Here is a 19,276-nt window from a genome sequence, read left to right as displayed (position 1 = left end):
GGTAATTTTTTGATTTGTTAGTTAGAATGTTAATTAATTCATAGTCATTTAATCTTACTTTATTCGGAAGAGATATATTTAACTCATCAATTAATTTCTTACTTGAGTATAATCTGTGTTTTGCTTCGTTATGAGCATGAACTAATAGCTTATGTAGTTTTGTGTTCTTATGTAGTTTTGAGGTACGTTGTCTGTATCTTACACTTTTTTTGAACTTGTATATCTTTTAGAACTTTTATTAATTGTTCTAATAAACTTAAATCAATCCATTATTTAATGATGCAAATCAATCCGTTATTTAATGATGCAAATTGATTTAATATTTAATGATACAAATCAATTCATTATTTGATGATGCAAATCAATTTATTATTTAATGAGGCAAGTTAATCCATAATTTATTGATGAAAATCAATCCATTATTTAATGAAATTCCTTGTTATTAAATGAAAAATAATAAAACAGTTCCTGGCACAAAATCCTAAACAGGGGTTTGCATTATAGTCCAGGGGCCAGTTACAGTTTTTTTAACCCCATTTTTATTGCAAAAAAATCTGCTAAGTCTGCATCAGACCCCCCTCAAAACTGAGAGGCTCTTGTAGATTTCATCCATATTTCAGCTACTTAATAAGTTCTCTAAATTTTTTCACGATTACAAAGTGGTAGGTAACACCATTCCATTTTCTTGATACATGAAGTTGCAGAGTCATTACTTTTTAGTTTATATTTCTTTAAAAATAGTACTCCAGCAACAGAAGCAAATTGCTTTTTCCCATAAATGCTACAGGCATGTTTCTTGATTACCTGAAAGTTTGCCTCAAGAGCAAACTTATAAGTCCCTATTCTACCAAATGTTTATTGCAACAATTGCATCTTTCTTCAGAATTTTCATAGGTTGAACCTTTCCTTTACAATTTAAGCAATATATAATCTTTATCTTATAAATGCGTGGTTTGCTGAAAGAGATTTTCAAAATTTTTTCCCCATATTTGTGTATATCTGATTAACACTTATATATCTTAAAGTATTCTTTGTATACAAACCAACTTCTAACCACAACTTCACATCTTGGCTGATACTAGCAAAATATCCAATGGTAATATAAAAACATCTGTATTAGATGTATGCACAATAAAAATTAATGGTCCAGTAATTGACTTCAGGTGAAAGATCATTCTGGAATCAGCCTATTTGTTGGTAGAATTCATATATGGTTCTTCAGCTTTTATCATTTTTCCTTTTTATGATGTAATGTAGAAACATTGTTTATTATTGAACACAAACTTTATCATTACAAACAATTCTTATGACCTAGTATTGAGATAAGCCAACTTGATGTCAAAAAGTTTATCAAAGGTTCTTTGAACTGATCATTTTAATGTGCAGAAATCCAGTTACAGGATCTCTTTTGTGATAAAGCAGTGATTTGATATGGAAAGTTTCTTTTAGCTGACCTACTGTCCTGATCATAATCTTTAATGGAAGGCAATACAGTTTTGTCAAACACAAAGTGGATTTTGTCACTCTTCTTTGAGCAAATTTGATTAGAAATGAACTTTGATACCATACCAAAAGATAAATCAAATAATAAAAGAAAAATCAAAAAGTAAAAAGCTTTGATTATCAATACATGACTATTAATACATAAAAGAAAAAAGCTTCAATTATCAATGCATCTATGCAATAAGAAATGAATGTTTCAATGCATGATTAGAACTTGTAAAGTAATTTAACTTTTGAAGTTTACATCATTATTCCATCAAACAGGTCTTGCATCATGTTTATCTCAGCTAACTTGCTGTCTTTTCAATGAATGTTTAACGTTCCACTTTTTGTTGCAACTTTTATTCTATGACATTTAACAGGAAATGACATTTATGACACTTATGACATTTAACAGGAAATGACTAATATCTTTATATACAGCTTTTCCAGATCCAATGTTATACAGACAATCTTGGATAATGTCATTAGAAAAGAGATTCAGTATCTCTGGGATCATACTTAAAATTTTATTTAAATCTTAAGAATTTATTTTAACCTAATTTTAAATTTTGCATCAATAAAAAAGCAATATCATTTGCATCTTCCTTTTTTGACACCCTCAAACCTTCAAATATGTTTAAAATGATACTTGTGCGACTAAAATAACTCATCAAAATCGCCCATCATTGTTCTGCAGATATTGAATTTGTTATTGCGGAAGTTCTTTTCCTTTGACATTCTGCATTTATTGTTTGTTCTAATATGAGATCTGAAGTCTAGAAAAAATTTATAGGTAACCTAAAAATTTATAACTTTTATAGCCTAACCAGTATTGTGCTGTTAAATTGTGTTTACCAGCCTCTGCATCTCATGCATAGCTCTGATAATTTTAAAAATATCCATTTATTTTATTTGATATTTCATGGTTTTTTTCTTTTTCTTTTTGATGAAGTAAATTAATCCATATTGATGAAGTAAATTAATTTTTAATGAAGTAAAATAAATCCAGGTCAAGTCCAGGTTCAGAATCATCACGATTACTCTGCTTCTGGTATCTTGTAACCCAGTACTACCTGCTCATGCCGTGCTGCCTTGTAGGGTGTGCTTTTTTAGGTAAATGCTAGGAGAAACAAACTCCGACTTAAAAATCCCCTGCCTTGGAGCTCTTGGTTGAGTAAAGGCTAAAGATGGTGTCTTGATAAAAATACTCATCATTGGCAGATGTCAACTGCATCCAACTCCTGTCTTGTAGCAGGCCTCCTAAGCAAAGACTTTAGGGATAAGCAGAAAAGTTCTGCTAACCAGCTTTGAACCCCTTCTTCATCTATTAGGCTGGCATAGATGTAAACCTATGTTACAATGTTTCCTGCCTAGGATAATGAATGTTGGATCTTTTAACTCATCTCATATGTGTTTGCTTGTGCCTCCTTGATAGTGGCTATGCAAGTTTCTTGTTATCTCTAGGGTACAGCTCTAAAGCTCAGTTTAATGGTTCTGAGGCCGGCTGGTTCCCGAACTCTGTAATAGCTCTTAGAGAGGCTGATTCCATCAACAGCTGCAAAATATCAGAGTATTAACAGTGCCAGTTGCGCATGGATGGTGTCCCTGTTAATGCTTTTGGTGTGCATTGTTGAGGCCGCATAAGGAGTCATATGTTATGACTTACAGTTAATTAACAGGACTTCAATCATGTCAAAAGTAAAAAAAAATATTGTTTTAATGCATCTTTTACAAATATTCGTGGTCTGCAAAGTAACCTTCCATCAGTTGAATCTTACCTCTTGTATAATTCACCAGACTATATGCTTCAGCATAGCACTTCTTCACTCTATTACCTTTGTTCTTTATCGTTCTCCTTCTTCCCAAGACTGCACTCTTTTAGATGTAATTTCTGATCAAATTGACCATGACCTCTCTTTTTACCCCTTTCCCAATATTGTTGTTATTGGTGACTTTAATGCTCATCATACTGATTGGCTTGGCTCTAATGCCACTGATCCTTCTGGCACTAAAGCCTATAACTTCTGCATTTTCTGCAACATCTGGAAACCATATATCAAATCCATTGCAAAATAAGCATCTTCTAAGGTTGCATTTTTTTATCACGCTTGCCACTTTCTTACTCCAGATTCTATTCTTTATCTCTATTAATTTCAAATCCGCCCTTGTATGAAATACTGTTGCCCTATCTGGAGCAGATCTTCGAGTGATGCCCTTTCTCTTTTAGACAAGGTGCAAAAACGCATTGTAAACATAGCTTGACCTGCTTTTGCAGCCAAACTGCAACCATTGTCACATTGTCGTAATGTTGCTTCTCTTTCTCTTTTCTACTATTACTATAATGGGCACTGCTCTAAAGAGCTAGCGTTTCTTGTGCCATCTACTAAAATTCATTCTCGTGTTACTCCCCATTCTATTAAGTCTTATCCTTTTACTATGACTGTTCCAAAGTGCTCCAAAAATTCTTGTTTTTGTCTGGTTTTTTTCCTCTAGTTTTTTTTATTGTCTAGTTTTTTTCCTCAAACATCGGCTATTTGGAATTTGCTCCCTTCTTGTTTTCCTGATTCATATAATTTGCAATCTTTTAAGTTGTCTGTTTATCATTTTCTTGCTTTATAAACTTCAACTTTTCTCTTCCAGTAACTTTCAACTCTAATAATGGTTGCTTGCAGCTTTGCTGGAAGTGAAGATGAGTATGTGACTTGTTTTCCTTACAACCCTAATCATTTACCTTCACTTCTTGATTTCTGTCTTGTCTTTGATACTAGCTTGTGTTAAGTTTCTCCTTTTTCTCCCTTAGGTGGTTCTGACCATGCTATGATAACTTAAAATCTTTCAACTTGTAGATTTTATTTGGAATCACCCTATCATCGCATAACTTACTACTACCCTAAAGCTGAGTGGGATTCTTTTCATGATTTTCTTTGTGACAGTTCTTGGGCTGATGTATTTTCTCTCTCAGCTGAAAAATGCACTTCCTACATATGACTATTGAATCTTTATGACCATCCTCTTGTTTCCATTCCAATTAAACAGGTTAACCCATTATTAGACATTCAAATCACTTCAGTTTCTATTGCTAAAGTCATATCTCAATTAAAATTCTTCTACAGCTTGTGGTCCAGACAACATTCATGTCACAGTCTTACAAAACTATTCTCCAGAACTCTCTTCAATTCTCTCTAAACTATTAAATAAGTGCTTGACTGAGTCTTGTTTTCCTGGGTGCTGGAAAATGCATCTGTTATTCCAATCTTCAAAAACTCAGGAGAACATTCTGACTCTTCCAATTATCTTCCAATCAGTCTTCTTTCTTTTATTATCAAGGTCTTTTAATCTTTGATCAACAAATTTCTCACATCCCATCTTGAGTCAATAACTTACTGTCAGACAATCAGTACGGTTTTTGAAGCCCCTCACTCTATGGCTGACTTGCTAACTACTGTGAATGAAAGATTTTATTGTGCATTAGATGGACAGAGAGGCTTGGGCTATTGCTTTTGACATCTTTTAACAAAGTTTGGCATGCTGGTCTTTTTTATAAGTTTGTTTCATATAGTGTATCAGAAAAAGTTTTTGAGATTATTAAATCATTTCTTTCTAACCGCTTTATTAAATTCATCCTCAAAGGCCAACACTTTCTTTATTTCCAGTAACTTCCAGTCAAGGTTCTATCCTTGGTCATGAATCTTAAATCTGATATCGCTTCTGTAACAGATTTGGGCTCACAGTGGCTTGTAAATCTTAACTCTATCAAAACTCACTTATTTACTGCAAACAACTAATACAATATTGTTGAGATTCTTATATTAATAAATGGCAACCCTCTCACTGAGTTCTCTTCTTAACATCTTGGGTTATTGTTTACTACTGACCTTTCATGGAAACCATATATACAATCGATTATTAAATTAGCATCCGCTAAGGTTGCCTCTTTATTTTTCTCCCCATTTTCTTACTTCTGATTTCATTCTCTACCTCTACAAATCTATTATTCATCCTTATATGGAATACTGTTGTCACATTTGGGCTGGTTCTTTCTCTTCTAGACAAGATGCAAGTGATGCTCTTTCTCTTCTAGACAAGGTGCAAACATGCATTGTAGACATAGTTGGACATGTTCTATCTGCTAAGCCTGAGCCTCTTTCCCATTGTCTTAATGTTGCATCTCACTCTCTTTTCTACAAATACTATCATGGTCGCTCCTCAAAGGAGCTATCATCTTTAGTTCCATAAACTAAAACTCATTCTCGCTTGACTTGTCATTCAGCAATGTCATAACATAAATCTCAGTAAATATGTTGAGTTTGTTATCAAACTCAACAGATTTACTGAGATTTATGTTATGTTATTTAACTCAACACACATCCTAACCTTATGCTATTTAGCTTCATTAAAAACTTCAAGCTGCTCTGACCTCAATCAGTAAATCTGTTTGGAATTTAGTATATTTAAGTACCAATATGGTAAAAGAATCTTTGTGAAAATTTAGTTTGTGATAGTTTTAGGGTATATTAATGATCTTATTTACAGCTTTGAGGAGGGTGGGGGTAGGGGCTGACCCAGACTTTACACCAACCTTTGATTTTACAGTTTATTAATCATTTAATATTCTATTTTAATTAGTGAAGTTTTTGGCTACTTACTAGCTTTAGATACTTTTGAGGTAAAATAATAGCTATTAAAGTCTAAATTCTAAGGTTCTTGGGTACCAAACACACCTAATTTGGATAAGTTGACCGACCATTTCTTTTGCAACTGAAAATTGTGGTTGGACTATTATTATATTTTATATTTTTTACTTTTGCATTTTTCATACCTTAGGGGTTGTCCATAAATTGCATCATGCAATTTTTGACATTTTTTGACCCCTCTTCCCCCTCCTCAAAACAAATCATAACATTTAATACCCACCCCTCTTTCCCCCCACCCCTCCCCAGTATTACACAACAATTTTGCAACCCCTTTCCTCCCTAAAAAAATTTTTTTAAACGGTTTTAAATATAATAATGTCTATAATTTTCTTAGCTTCTTTCAGTTAATTAATTAGTACTTTCCAGTCTGTTTAATGTTTTTTTTTCACCCCAATATTTCTGTTTAAAATTCCCATTTTTAAATAGCTACTCTTCCAATATATACATGCAAAAATATTATTTTATAAATATAATTTTCTCATAACTAGCAATGTTAGCGTGGCCGAGTGGATTCCGCTTTAGGCTAGTGACCCAAGGATTCAAGGTCCGTCTCTCAATGTCAAAATTTTTTTAGTTAATCCATAAATTTTTTAGTTGGTCCACAAGTGGTTAGTGGTTGTTTTTTTTGTTGCTGCATACTTTTGTGCACCAACAAGTTCTGCACTTAAAGTTAAAATATAAAGTTCTTTTGTGCACCAACTAAATGAAGTTCTGCACTTGAACCATATATCAAGTCAAAACTCAGAAAGTGCACTGCACATAGACTGTTACCAGAGTAGAAACACGTTGCACCTATGGCTATAACAGTCCGTTAACAAGCTGTAACTACTCCTTTAACGAAGTGTACTCATCGACTAAGATTTGAGACAGTTGATTTTACAATTAACATGTAGATACATCAACTGAGGTAGTGTTTTGGTCAAATACTCTTTTAATTAAAAGAAAGTGTCCTCTAGATTTAAAACTAAAAAAAAAATTTAATAAAGTGTGAAATTCTATTCTTCAAAAAATCTAATTTTGTTCAATAAAAAAGAGTAATTTAAGTGTAGGTGTAAAAACAAATTCCTTCTCACCCAGTTTGATACAGGTGTAAAAACAAATTCCTTTTCACTCAGTTTAATTTCATCACAACTAAGGACATCAAACTGGAATCATAAGAATCATAATAAGTAATTAAAATAATTTAAGTTAATCAATTAGTACTGCGATGAATTTTAAAAAGCATCAGATTTCAAATTAAAGATAAATTTAAAAGTAGCAAGTTGTCTTGATGTCATATCCTCTCACAAAAGTTGTCTTGATATCACATTCTTTAAAAAATTTAATGACAAATTATAGTATTTTAATTTAAAAAAAAATCAATCAATTTAAATTCAAAAACAAATTCTTATTTCAATTAACAAAAGGCAAAATCAGAACTCTTGTCATGGAAATATCTGAATTCCTCTAAACATCTTTATGATGATCTTAAATAAGGTTTTTTTAATTTCAACTTAAAAAGTTAAAAAAAATAAAATAAAAATAGAAATAGAAATGGAAAATGGTTTAACCCCAAGTAGAGCAACTTTTTATTTTTATTCTTTATTAGTACGCAAACATATTCCTCCCTTTAATTCACTAAGTACAAATTCACTCCCTACAAAGCTGCAAGTATTTAAAAAACTTTCTTAGATGCACCATATAAAAAAAACTTATGAAGAAAACCAGCATGCCAGACTTAAAAACCTTTTATTTGTCATGAGTAATAGCCCTTGTCTCATCTTTTCCATCAAATACAGGACTTTTTCACCGCTTCCATCTAATGCAGGACTTTTCTTTTAAAATGAAACACAGCAGTAGAATGATCTTAATTGATTGTCAGAAAATGTTGGACCTTAAATAAGATACTAGGTGTTTATTAATTAAAGATGAAATGAAGAAATATAAACACTAAATAGAAAGGTCCATCCTATTTAATTAAAAAACAAAATCTAAATTAATAAAATATGTTTTTACATAGATTAACAAGATATTTATTCATATATCTATTTCTAAATATTAAATCAATAAGCGTTATTAATTTTATTGACTATTTGAGTCATGATATATGAAACTTCTAATATAAAACTTCATTTTAATCTAAAATGAAGTTTTATAGAAGAACATTATGTTTACTTTATGTAATCATTGTGTACATTGCACATTATGTTTACTTTATGCAATCATTGTGTACATTGTACATTATGTTTACTTTATGTAATCACTGTGGACAGTATATCAAAATCATTATAGTAATTCATTGATGATATCAACCAAAATTTAAAGCTGATAAACAATACAATAGTTTAGCCATTTACAAGATATGAATTTATTAAATAATTTTTTTTTTATCAGGCAATTAGCATGGCTTTAAAAGATGAACTTGATCCATACTTTTTAAAAGAAAGCATAGCTGCAACAAAAGAATGGAAGAAAGATAAATTTAAAAATGCCAGTGTAAGTTTGTCATTTTTTTCTTTTGCAAAGCATGTAAATGTTTTAATAAGCAAGGCAACTTTTTTAAATTTGGTAAAATTATTTAATTTTAAAATTTTTAATACATTCTTAAAATAAAACTACCTTAGTTATGATATAAGTAAAATGTGTGCATAAAAGTAGTTTAAATAGAATATAAAAAACAATATAAAAGAATATAACAATATAAAACAATAAAAAACAATATAACAATATAAAAGACCATATAATATATGATCAAAATCTGATTAATACAATAAAAAAAGCATTTAAAAACAATCCAAATATCATAAAAGTACAAAGAACCAGTGATGTTATTAAGGAAACAGAATGTGTCATTTTTACAATTTATTTTGAAGATATTGGTTTAAAAGTTTCAAGGAAATTATTTTGAAAATATTGGTTTATAAGTTTCAAGGAAGAATATTTTGGTTGACACCAATGAAACACAACTTCAAAACTTTTTAAGAGCACTAAGGAAGCACTAAGGAATAAAAGTTTCTTTTTTTTGACTCCTTCAGCCTCTCGTCCTGCTTGCATCTATGGTCTTTCAAAAATGCATAAATTTATTTTATCTATTATTTCAGATTTTTAATAATAAGTTTTCTTCGTAAATTTTTAACATTCAATACTAAGACAACTTCTTTGTTGATAGTTTGCATTTTGTGCTTATCTTCTCAAATCTACACAGAAAATTTATATTGAATTTATAAGAACAGAATGTTTGAACTATAATATAGTTTAAATATACTTTTTGTAAAGATTTAGAATAAATACTATGTATGATATTATCTATAATATTATATATAATATTATATATTATAATATATAACTAGCTAACCAGACCCATAAAAATATGGGTTTTTATAAGTCTGTTCCATGCCATCCTTTTCTTTACTTTTTTCTTATATATATATCTTAGCTGTCCGGACCTTAAAAATACCTGTCTATACCAAAATGACCATTTCTATACTTATCTATTTCACACTGATCATTTCTATACTTAGGGGAGAGTGGTGTACCTCGGAGGTATTTTTAAACTTTTACAAATATTAAAAAAAATAATTACAATATGTTCTGTAATAACATATTTTTATTAACTTTATGATATTAGTTACTCTAGGATTTTTTATTAAACATCCAAACATATTTTTTCATCCCTTTTTTTAAGTTTAAAAAACAGCTTACATTACAGCCAAGGTACACCACCGGTGGTGTACCTTGGAGGTATGTATTTTGTACCTTGGAGGTATTATTGTTTTAACAGATTAAGTACTCAAACAATGATAATTGGACTTCACATCAGAGATAATATTAATCTATCTAGTTAGATTTATATAAACTATATATTAATTGATAACTATATTTAAATTTATAATAATATATAATTTCAACATAAGTTGAAATTATATATTATAAATTTAAACTAATTTATACTTAGAAGTATTAAAAATTTACGAAAGAAATAATGTTGATTAAGAAAAGAGTAATAAAAATATCTACATTAAAGTTTAGTAATAATAAGTATTTTACTCAGATTTAGCATTTGTCCACTTAACATTCAGGTAATCAAAGTTAAAGCCAAATGAGTTTTTCCAGCTTTCGTGCTGAACCTCCTGTAATAGAGGGATGTGGCAACTAAAAGACCATGTCTAATTTGTCCAACTCATACACAGTTTTATAATCTCTTTGATAATTCAAGAAAATTATCAAAGAGAAAATAGCAATTTAAAAAAAATAATTGCAATTTAACAAAGAAATACACATCATATTATACTAAAGAAATTCTTAATAAACAAAAAAAATATCATAATAAACTATAACAATATATTACATTAAAAAAATACTTTCATAACAAATATTACTTATAATAGTATTTACAAAATCATGCAAGTTTGTACCTTGATGGTACCACCAAGGTACACAACATTAGCTACCTCCAAGGTACACTGCTACCACAGATTTTACAAAACCGCTACCATATGTTTATAGGTTAGAAGTTAAGCAGTTTCAAGCATGCCTAAATGCAGCTGAAAACATGCTTTGCAATTTTTGATAATCAGTTTTAAAACAAAGTTTATTCCTGCAGTAGAAAAAAAAGAATGCGCTCTAAAAAAATTACTTTTTGGTACCGGAAACATACTTTTATTTTTATTGCAACGACGAATGTTTTAAGCCATGGTAAAACAACTTATTATGAGCCTTTGGAGACCAATACATGCAACTAAAATTTCAGTTTGAATTCATCACTCAAGATGGCAGCACAATTGACGTGCCTCCAAGGTACACTCACCTCCAAGGTACACCACATACCTTGGTATGTGGTGTACCTTGGAGGTGAGTGTACTTTAAGCGTGAATAGATTTTAAAATTTTTTCAATCTTGCTAATTATATTTATAACAAAAAAAATATATATAGTAAAAAAAGACTTTTAATTAGTAAAATAAAATTATTAAGTTTTTTTATATTATACATTTATTATACATAATTGTTCCATATGCTGCCTACAAACTCAACTTATGCTAAAGATGTTTACACTTACAGACATTTGTACTTAACGCTACACAAATGGCGTAACTGTGAAGATGACAATCAGAAATTATCAAGAGAAGGTAGTCATGGTAAATCTAAAATTGAAGTTTCAAATCTTGTCAATTTTTTTAAACACAATAACACAAATACAAAAATTCAAAACAAAGCAAAGGAGACTTTTAATTATTAGAAAATAATTATATTATTTTCTAATAGTTATATAATAATATTATATTAGTTTTTTATTTTTGTGTCATATAATGATCTATAATTTATATAAATTTTCATATATTACACATGATCCTGTCTATAATGTTAAATAAGTGCATTTTTTACATTTGCATATAACTTTTTTTAATTGCATATGTTTGTTTAACAAATATAAACATATATAAACTAATATTTACTGTACATACACAATGTGTATGTAAAAAATAAACACACTGTGTATGTTATATATATATATATATATATATATATATATATATATATATATATATATATATATATATATATATGTATATATATATATGTATATATATATATGTATATATATATATATATATATATATATATATATATATATATATATATATATATATATATATACTTATATATGCTATATATATATATATATATATATATATATATATATATATATATATATATATATATACATATATATATACATATATATATATATATGTTTATATTTGTTTATATTTCAGGCCTTGTTATGAGATTTCGCTGCGTAACGAAAATGCGTAACATATTTCAAAGTAACTCAACTCAGCAAATATATTTTGTATTGTTAAAAGTAATATTGCATCACTAGAGTATTTTCAAGTATCACATTGTAATTAAAGTTATTTTATTAACGCGTTAAAAATCATACAGACAGTTTATTTTTTCTCACTATAACAAAAGTTACAAATAAAATCTAAGTTGCTATTTGAAAAATCATTTTTATCATTTTTTTTTCGAATATGAACTCAATTTTATTTTTAAAAAAATAATTTTTTCATAAAACATAACATAATATTTGTTTATTTTCTTATAATTTTACAGTTGGTTTTTGAGTATTTTATTAGCTGGTAATAAATTTTTTCTTATTTATTTTGTGAACTCTTTTTAATAGTGTTTTTAAATAATAAAGAGTTTTACCGATAACATTATGGTGATAATAATTTATTTTCATAAATTAAACGAACGAAAACTTTACGTTATTGAATTAATAATAAACAAAATATCTTATTAATAAAATATTTACATCAAAATAAATAAAAAATAATATATATATTTAAAAGGAATTTATATATTTAATTTCTTAAGATAAAACTTAAAAAACTTTATTTTCTATAACTAATTTTTAACAACAACAAAAAAATTATTAAACAAACTGTTACTTTAACATAAAATCTATTAGTTTACAATTGCGGTTTACTTTTGCTTTTACTTACGAAAATGCTTTTACTTACGACTTTATATCTTCTGAATAAACGTCATTTAAACAATATCAAAAGATAATTTAAATATTCTAAAAGATAAAAATTTTGCGTAACGCAAAACTGCTGAATGCGTAGGCAAATCGCCTTTTCACAGGCAAAATGAAAGCTGCGTAACGCTTCTTAACAAGGCCTGATATATATTCCCTAAATAAGTTGTTCTTATTTCTTAACAAGACCTGATATATATATATTCCCTAAATAAGCTGTGCTTATTTAGGGAATCCACTTGAAAAGTAATGATTAATTGCAATTGGTATAAAAGAATTATAAAATGGTTTGTTTTTCGATTACTTTGGCTTATTAAATTTTTTCTTTATTAATTTTCAGACCCTAATTTTTTTTCTGACAATCCACAGCTATATAGGACTAATTACCTGAACACAATAACAGCATAAGTAACTCTATCATGACATGTGCAATCAATTTTCCTGTTGTTTTGATGTTTTTAAAAATTTTAAGCTTTTTTAAAAATTCTCTCCCTTTTGTTTGTTATATGTGTTATGTATATAATATCTATAGAACTTTAAAAATGTTTTATTTTGTATTTTTAAAAATAGAAAAAGATAAAAAAAAATAAGTAAGTGTAAGGATTTTAACCACAGCGATGCGCTTTAGAAACATTGTAAATGATAAAAGTTTTGAAAAATAATTGAAAAATTAAAGACTTTATAAAACAGTAAATAAATTCTATAAATCAAAATTTTTAAGTATAAGTAAAACTAAAATAATTGATATATGTTTTAACATAATTTGAAGTCTGCATAAGTTAGATATTTGCATTCACTTTAGTTCATATTTTCTTATAAAAAAAAAGTGCTGCAACTCTTTCTCGCCATTACCTCGGTTGCCATGCCTGCCTAGAGTTATGTTTCAAACACACACAAAGGGGTACTTCTACTACTATTAAGTTCAGCAATAATATGTAAGATATTACATATAATACTATATATAATGGTATATATGTTATATATGCTATTACATATAATATTATATGTAATAAATATAATATATTAAATATAATAATATAATAAATTAATATATATTAATAATAATAATAAATAAAATAATAATATATTAATAATAATTATAAATAAAATAATAAATATAATAAATTAAATATAATAATACATATAATATATATACTATTAAATATAGTATTGTAAACAAATTACTGAAACAAATTACTGTAGCTAGAACAAGTTACTGGGACATATTGCTGGGACATATTACTGGATCTAAAATCTCGAACTAACTACTGGGACATATTGCTAGAACAATTAATATTTAACAGTCTGAATCTTCAGTATCGCAAACTTTTTAATTTTTAGTTAATCAAGGCAAATAAAAAAATATTTTTTTTAGTTAATCAAGGTTAATCAAAGTTAATCATTTTAAAAAAATATATTTTTTTAAATATTAGGTACTAAAAAACAAAAAATTATTTCTACAATAAATCACACTTTCTACAAAAGAATACACTTTCACATGAGATCACATTATTTATAAGTTTTTTTTTTTTTTTTAATTTTTTGATTTATTTTTTTAATTTTTTTAACATCCTTAAAATGAAATAAAATAAAAATTCCACTTTTATTAATGGGATTAACATGTTGCTTGGTAATGTGTCGATTAGTATAATGAAAAGACCTACTGAAATTTCCATTATACATTATCTTAACAAATTATCTATAACAAATCATATATTTTATTAGTAATATAGAGATAGTATAATATATTAAATTAAACGTTATTTTGTATTATGAAATAGTTTATTAAATCTTGTTACACAAAATAAAATTTTGTATAATTAATAAAAACACTCAGTGTAAAAATTACATTAACTTTTACATTAAATGAATGAAAACATAAATAGAACAGTTATAAAACATGAGGAGAAAAATAAAATTGTTGGTTTTGAAAAATAAAACATGTGTGCCCTCAAAAGTGGAGTTCTACAAATGCAATGGCTTATTGCAAATTAGCTACAAATGCAATGGTTTATTGCATATTAATAAATGAATGTCTTTGTATTTATATGCAAATTAATTATATGCAATTTATTATATGCAAATTATATTATATGCAATTTATTATATTATATTATTTTTTTATTATTTTGTTATATTATATTATATTATTATATTATAATTTATTATATATGCAAATTATTATATTAAATTAATTATATGCAAATTAATTTATTATATGCAAATTAATTATATGCAATTAATTATATGCAAATTAATTATATAGTAATTAATGCAAATTAATAAATATTTCTTTGTGTTTTTTTGCTAATTAATAAATAAATATGCCTTTGAGTTTATTTGCCAATAAATAAACAATGTCTTTGTGCTTAATTGCAAATTAACAAATAAATCTTTGTGTTTATATAAACTACACCTTTTCAAGATATAATTGAGAACTTGAAAGTTGTAATTAAGAAAAGCAAGATGTAATTGAGAAATACAACATGTAATTTAAAAGTCACAATATGTAATTAAGAAACACAACATGTAATAAGGAAATTTTAAAATGTAATTGAGAAACCCAACATGTAAATAAGAAATCGCAATATGTAATTTGAAAAACAAGTTATTAAGAAATCGTCATATGTAAATGAGAATACATTATTTGTGCTAATTCAATGTAAGCTTAAAGGTCATTATAAAAGATCTTCTTAGACATGCATTTTAATTAGTTAATAATATCAAATTTAGCATTTGTATGCACCAGCAATACAGTAATACAGTAATGGAATTGAAAGATTGTTGTGTTATTTTTCAATACATTATGAATAGAAAGTCTGTTATTAAATTGAACCCGTGCAATCATTTATTTCACCAAATTTGTTAACAACCACTTCTGGAACAACCAGAACCACCTTGTCCAATTTGTAGACATGAAATACATACAACTGAACAAGTTGAAAGAAAACATGTTTTATCTTCATCGAATGATAGAAGAAGAGTAATTGAATGTGCTGAGTGAAACAATAATTGGGTGACTCTGGCACAAACTTTAGGTGTCAAATATAAGACAGCATACAATTGGGTCCGCAGCGGAAATTTAAATTTTATTGGAAGAGGTAGTTTTAAACCAAAAAAATTAACTGATGATCAAATCGAAGAAACACTAACATGGATTGAAAGCGACTGTCAGTTGACATTGGTGGCCATTAAAACAAGGGTATTACGACAATTTAATTTTAGCGTCAGCACAATCGCAATTGCCAATTACCTCGAAGGTAGACTAATTTCATTTTAAAAAGTGCACTAGGAGCCTACTACAATAAATAGTAATGAAAACAAACAAAAAAGAGCTGAATATGTTAGGAACATTAACGAACACATCACATTTGGTCATTAGATAGTTTGGTTGAATGAAACAAATTTTAATCTTTTTTGTAGAAAAATGCAAGGATGCGCCAAACAGGAGAAAAGAGCAATAATGAAAATACCTTCTTCAAAAGGTGCAAACATACATTTGATTGCAGCTATATCAACAATAAATGTCATCATGATGGAAACTTGCAGAGGATCATTTGAAGCAGATCCTTGTAACAAGTGGATGTTGGCTTTGTTTAACCAGTGGGTTACTTCCGGGAATCGTTTAGAGGATTTGGTCGTTGTAACAGACAATGCTCCATGTTACGCTTGATGTAAGAAAATGTGTGTACAAGTTTTATCAAAATAACATTACACAATGAAATCTGTTTACTTTAAATCATTTTAAAGTGTAAAATTACTTTAAATCATTTTAAAATGCTCTGAAAACAACTATATTGTATAATAGAAATATATCAAAGTGGACTGCAGGTAGAAAACAAAAAAAAACAAAAAAATGAAAATGGACTGCAGGTAGAAAACAAAAAAAATACATGAAAGTGGACTGCAGGTAGAAAACAAAAAAAATTTTAAACAAAAAGACACAAAAATAGCAAAAAATAAGCTAGCTGGCTGCTTATTTTGAATCCAAACACTGTTCTCCAAATTAATCACCAGGTTGGAACTCTTGCCACTTCTAATTTTTTTGCATTTATTCAATCAAATGCAATATTAAACACAAATTAAGTTGTCAGAAAAACCTGAACTAAGTGCCAAGTATGCGTATTTTCAAAATTATAACTTTTTTTTTCGTAAGTTTAATTATAAAAATTATATAGATATAACTATCACTTTCCAACATGGCATCAGATTTCAAATTATGTACTTGTGCAGTTTGCTTGATAAATAAAGGTATCAGATCAAAATCTTTAACACCTATAACACCTTCAGTGCATGAAAAAAAAAAGAATACATTTGGCCAAACTTTGATTCCGATCTTGAAGTTTGTCCTTCAGTAGTTTGTTCCAATTGCAGAAGAAACTTATTTAGACTAAACAAAGGAAAGGCTGCATATCTTTACAACTGGTTAGAGACTATATCAAAGGTACTTTAATATGAATGAATTGCTACTTTTTGTGTGTATATATATATATATATATATATATATATATATATATATATATATATATATATATATATATATATATATATACACACACACACACACATACATACATAGTTTAAATGCATGAACAAATTAGCTCTGATTTAATTTATAAAGCAATTTTGTATTTTAGATTAATAGAACTACAATTAGGAGAACCTCTTCACTACTATGTATCTAGACAAATGTTGAGCCAAAATTGAATTTTTCAAATGTGAATGAGAAAATCTGTGGACTCTGCTATTCAAATCTTGGTATGTTGATACTATGATTTTATAATTTAAATAAGATTAATTAAAGTTTGATGTTACATTACAGCTTGATTCAATGTATTATTGTTTTGTATGTCTTTTAAAGTTATTAAAATTGTTTTAAATTTCTCACTAATAATTTTAGGTAGAGGGGTTTCATGATTGTTGCAAAAATAAAGCTGTTAACAACATCATTGATATTATTGAATCACTTGGATACAAAAATGCAGAGCAAGTAGCTTCTGGATTGTTAAAACATAATGGAATGTGAAAACGTTGTAAGTGGAGAGCAGTTTATGTTGTCTACTGGTGGTTCTCTGTTACAGTTGAAGTAAATGAAAATAAGTCAAAAAGAAAGAAAGTAAATCAAGTTTCATTTCAAACTATTATCGAGCTATCGAACGTATTAGAGCTCTCTAAGAACAAAACTAAAAAATTGTGTTCTACTTCACACAGTAATCTAACTGGTGTAGAATCAAACATTAATATTAAAATGACTGAATTACAGGATACTCTAGATACTTTATATGAATGTAAAACTGAAGAACTCCTTGGTGGCGATGAAATAGTTGTTAGATATATAGTTTATGTCAAGAATACAACTGAATTTATCAAATTTATAATTGATGAAAGAGGTATTGATAGCTTTAATGTAATAGCAAGAATATCTATAAATGGTGGTCAAAAATTCCTTAAAGTTATTATTGTTTTTAATCAAAAAAATCATTATTCTTTATCCAAAATGTATGAAGATTCTGGTATGAAACATTGTTATATCCCTGCCATTGTGGAGATGGTTTCAAAGGATAATGGCTCCATAAATCTCCAAAAATTATTGGCACCTTTGAAAGTTGAAGAAGTAAATTTAAGTTTAGCATTTGATTTAAAATATACAAACAGTGTTTTTGGACTTTCAAGCCATTCTTGCAAATATGCTCAAAGCAGGGAAACTAAGAACATTGGATTCCATAAACTTATGTTATGATCAATATGTATGTGATGGAAAAAAAGAAATATAAATTTATGTCCTTGTTAGATGTTTTGGAGAGGGATGTTATCTTAACTGCAACAATTAATTTTTTACCAATAATTAATTGTTTGTCTAAGTTTTCATTAGTGAAACCAGCAGTGTTTGATTTAGAAATGGGTACAGATATTTCTGTTAAAATTGAAGACAACTGTTCTTTTTTTACAGTCTCCAGTTATATGCAAAAGATATTTTTGACTACAATTTCAAAGTTTTCTGGAAAATACATATTTTAGTGTGTCATACTCTTCCCTTTATAGAACACATCAATATTAGCTTAGGAAACTACGCAGAACAATGTGGTGAAGCTGTTTATCATGAGTTTAAAAAAACTTCAGTGAAGAAGAAAAAAAGAAAAAAATTATAAGTTTTAGTTTTGAAAATATACATACTTAGCACTTAGTTTAGATTTTTCTGACAACTTAAATTGTGTCTACTAATGCATTAATTAAATGAAAAAAAACCAGGAGTAAGGAGAGTTTCAACCTGGCAGTCGATTTGAAAAACAGTACAAAAGCAACTATTCAAAAAGCAGTCAAAAAATTTTGACCACGTACATTCATAGTTAGTTAAAAACAAACTATGAATGTGTGTGATACTAGAAGTATCACGCACAATTCCAAGCATCACATCACATTAAAGTAACTTGTACTGATACTACAAGACAAACTTTAAATACCATCACAGGTAATCATGAGTTTATAATGAACTAACAATATCTAGAAACAATTACGTCTTTTGAGAAAATGGGAAGCCAAAAATGTTTAAAAATTATTTGGAGGGATAAAATATTG

At 27.6% G+C, this 19,276-nt stretch overlaps 1 protein-coding gene across 2 annotated transcripts in view; it reads left to right on the top strand.

Annotated features, from left to right (window-relative positions):
* Window positions 1-19,276, top strand: part of LOC101236768 (coiled-coil and C2 domain-containing protein 2A) — a 124,912-nt gene that overhangs the window by 22,934 nt on the left and 82,702 nt on the right. For both annotated transcript variants that reach the window (XM_065810640.1, XM_065810641.1), the window contains exon 7: window positions 8,553-8,654. In XM_065810640.1, coding sequence (XP_065666712.1) covers window positions 8,553-8,654 — 102 coding nt within the window. The remainder of the gene's footprint in view (window positions 1-8,552; window positions 8,655-19,276) is intronic.

The sequence above is a fragment of the Hydra vulgaris genome, chromosome 11 (genome assembly GCF_038396675.1).
Source record: "Hydra vulgaris chromosome 11, alternate assembly HydraT2T_AEP".
NCBI classification, from domain to species: Eukaryota; Metazoa; Cnidaria; class Hydrozoa; order Anthoathecata; family Hydridae; genus Hydra; species Hydra vulgaris.
The sequence above is the reverse complement of the archived record's forward strand: the minus strand, read 5'-3'. Positions and strand labels throughout refer to the sequence as shown.